This window comes from Gymnoscopelus braueri (genome assembly GCF_963280865.1).
Source record: "Gymnoscopelus braueri genome assembly, chromosome: 20".
Taxonomy (NCBI): Eukaryota; Metazoa; Chordata; class Actinopteri; order Myctophiformes; family Myctophidae; genus Gymnoscopelus; species Gymnoscopelus braueri.
The window spans coordinates 17365910-17368409 of NC_137622.1; the positions used below are offsets into that span (position 1 = coordinate 17365910).

General features: G+C 46.0%; 1 protein-coding gene across 6 annotated transcripts in view; it reads left to right on the forward strand.

Annotated features, from left to right (window-relative positions):
* LOC308076108 (transcription factor COE1) overlaps positions 1 to 2500 on the forward strand; it is an 82058-nt gene that overhangs the window by 54063 nt on the left and 25495 nt on the right. For all 6 annotated transcript variants that reach the window (XM_080416222.1, XM_080416223.1, XM_080416225.1 and 3 more), the window contains exon 10: positions 1139 to 1265. In XM_080416222.1, coding sequence (XP_080272348.1) covers positions 1139 to 1265 — 127 coding nt within the window. The remainder of the gene's footprint in view (positions 1 to 1138; positions 1266 to 2500) is intronic.

A 2500-nucleotide genomic window follows, 5' to 3' on the forward strand; every position in this document is an offset into this window, starting at 1 on the left:
ATTTCCTAGCCAACAGCTCTTATTTTCGTCATCTTGAAAACCAAGGCTCCCATTGTAGGCGGATCCGTTCTGTCGTTCGTTCTGGCTGGCGTGACGGCTGCCTTGTTAGTATGTGCGTGTGGTACAGTACAGTGTGAGGAGAACATCTGCCACATGACTAAAATGTAAATGTAGTGTATGTGTGAAACGGGAGGTCAACCAACAGTGCCGCCAAACAGCTTTCTCTTTAGTAAAAGAATAATTCTATAAAAAGCTGCTATATTATCTCTCTGAAAGGTGAATGGGGCCAGAATGAAAGCCTGGCTAAGTGAGCAATGAAAGGGACAGTCAGAACAGCACACACACGCACGCACGTGCACACATACACACACACACACACGCACGCACGCACACACAAACATACGCCAGGCTCTGGCAGCGTCGCTGATAGCTTTGAGCACTGCTAGCTTTGAGCGCTAGTTGGGCATCACGAGCGGAAAACAAGCTCTCGGCGAGGTCTCATCTGTGTTTTGTCTCGTTACCGACTCCTTCAAAGAGCCCTCAGTGTGCACACACAGACACACACACACACACACACACACACACACACACACACACACACACACACACACACACACACACACACACACACACATACGTGGCAAGTGGGCTCATCATGCCGCGTTAAGTGGGCCTGTTTAAGACACAGCAGTGCTTTAATGTGGCTAATGGCAGCTAGACAGGCTGTGATGACAACCACGGAGACGAGTGCATCATGCATATTCCTATAGCGGGTGTAACGCGTGCTTTGCAGGGGCCAGTGTGTTTTATTCATAAACAGATCGTCGCTTGCGTTTGAACCCCTCTTTACAGAGTGTGTGTCAACAACCATCAGCGTCCCAGGGACTCACTGTGACATTGCCTCGGGCTACGGAGCCACCTGAGGGCTTTTCCTCACAAAAGCATCATTTTCAGGCTGATTATACAGACAAAGGGAGAGAGAGAAAGAGAGAGAGAAAGTGAGAGAGAGAGAGAGAGAGAAAGAGAGATGGAAATCCGAGACAAACAGTCCTCTTAAGCGCTTACCGCTCATACAGGGGAATTCTATTTGTTGGTGTCACACTGTACCTAATGTTTTGTCCCCTCTGCCACTCTGTAGCTGATCACACCGCACGCCATCCGTGTGCAGACTCCGCCCAGGCACATCCCGGGGGTAGTGGAGGTGACGTTGTCCTACAAGTCCAAACAGTTCTGCAAGGGCACGCCGGGACGCTTCATCTACACAGGTACAACCAGCACACGCTTGCTTACGTATACAGCGCTGGGAAAACAGATGATGCAGCAAAAAAAAATGTATATACCCTCCTTCCTCCAGTGTACAGTACAGTAATGTATAGCACACTGCGTGTCTGCTGGGTGAGGATGATAGAGCACACAGCAGCAGGGTCATGTCATCACGACAGGAGATGATGAACTAACAGGAAATGAACAACGGTGTCGTGTCCTTATGTGCGTCCAGTCCTAGCCTCGCGTTGCCAGACAACTATTCCACAATCTCTGAATGCTATATAGAGTCTAGAGTCTACACCTTCCGAAAGCTGAGCAAGGAAGCTGTCATCTGTTCATCATTTACGTTCACCACATTTTTATTCATTTTTGGGCGGTGAAACCGCCCCTATAAGTGATATTTGGAAAAATGTACAAATCTTGCGCTGTGATCTGGGCCCAGGAAATTTGTACAATTATCCTGCGCTGTGATTGGCCAATCACAGTCTATTCAGGACTGTAATTGCCATTGGCCAGTGTCACATGACACATGTGCATAGCCCTATATAAGAATCCATAACTTGAAAAAAAACATAAATTTGTTTTTTTCAAGTTATGGTTCCGTCCATCATAAAGAGTGTTTCAATAAATGTATTTATTTTTTGTACATGATTGGTTGACTCCATTCAGTATTGTGATTAGCTAGCAAGACACCGCCCACTTCACACAGGGTGTGATTTTTTCTTTAAAATGTACTTTGGAATTTCCATTTACGCTAAGCAGCAAGCTATGTATGCTTCGATTAATTTGATTTACAGGAGGAGAAATGTATTTTACTGCAAAGACGAAACAGAGGTGGGGGGAGGCGGGACATCCGCTGTACCAGCATCGTTTTCAGCAGACTGTGACGGAAGCATTTGAATACTGTGGGAGGCAACAGTCTGGCTCGAGAGACCAGTCCAGTCCAGTCCTAACATCCAGCCAATCATGCTATGTAAATAGCGTAGCATGAATAGCATGAAAAATATCACATAATAATACACTGCATTATTACGTATACATGATTATAACATTATAAATCAGCGGAATTCAATTATGTGTCATGGAGGTCCGAGTGTATTCAGGTATTCATTACAGCCCAACGCTACGCCAGCTGGTTTCACTAATTACTTGCATCCTCTCTGGTCGAAGCTGTTAATCAGTGAAATAAGCTGTTGTAGTGTCGTAGTTGGAGTGAAGACCTGCAGACATGATC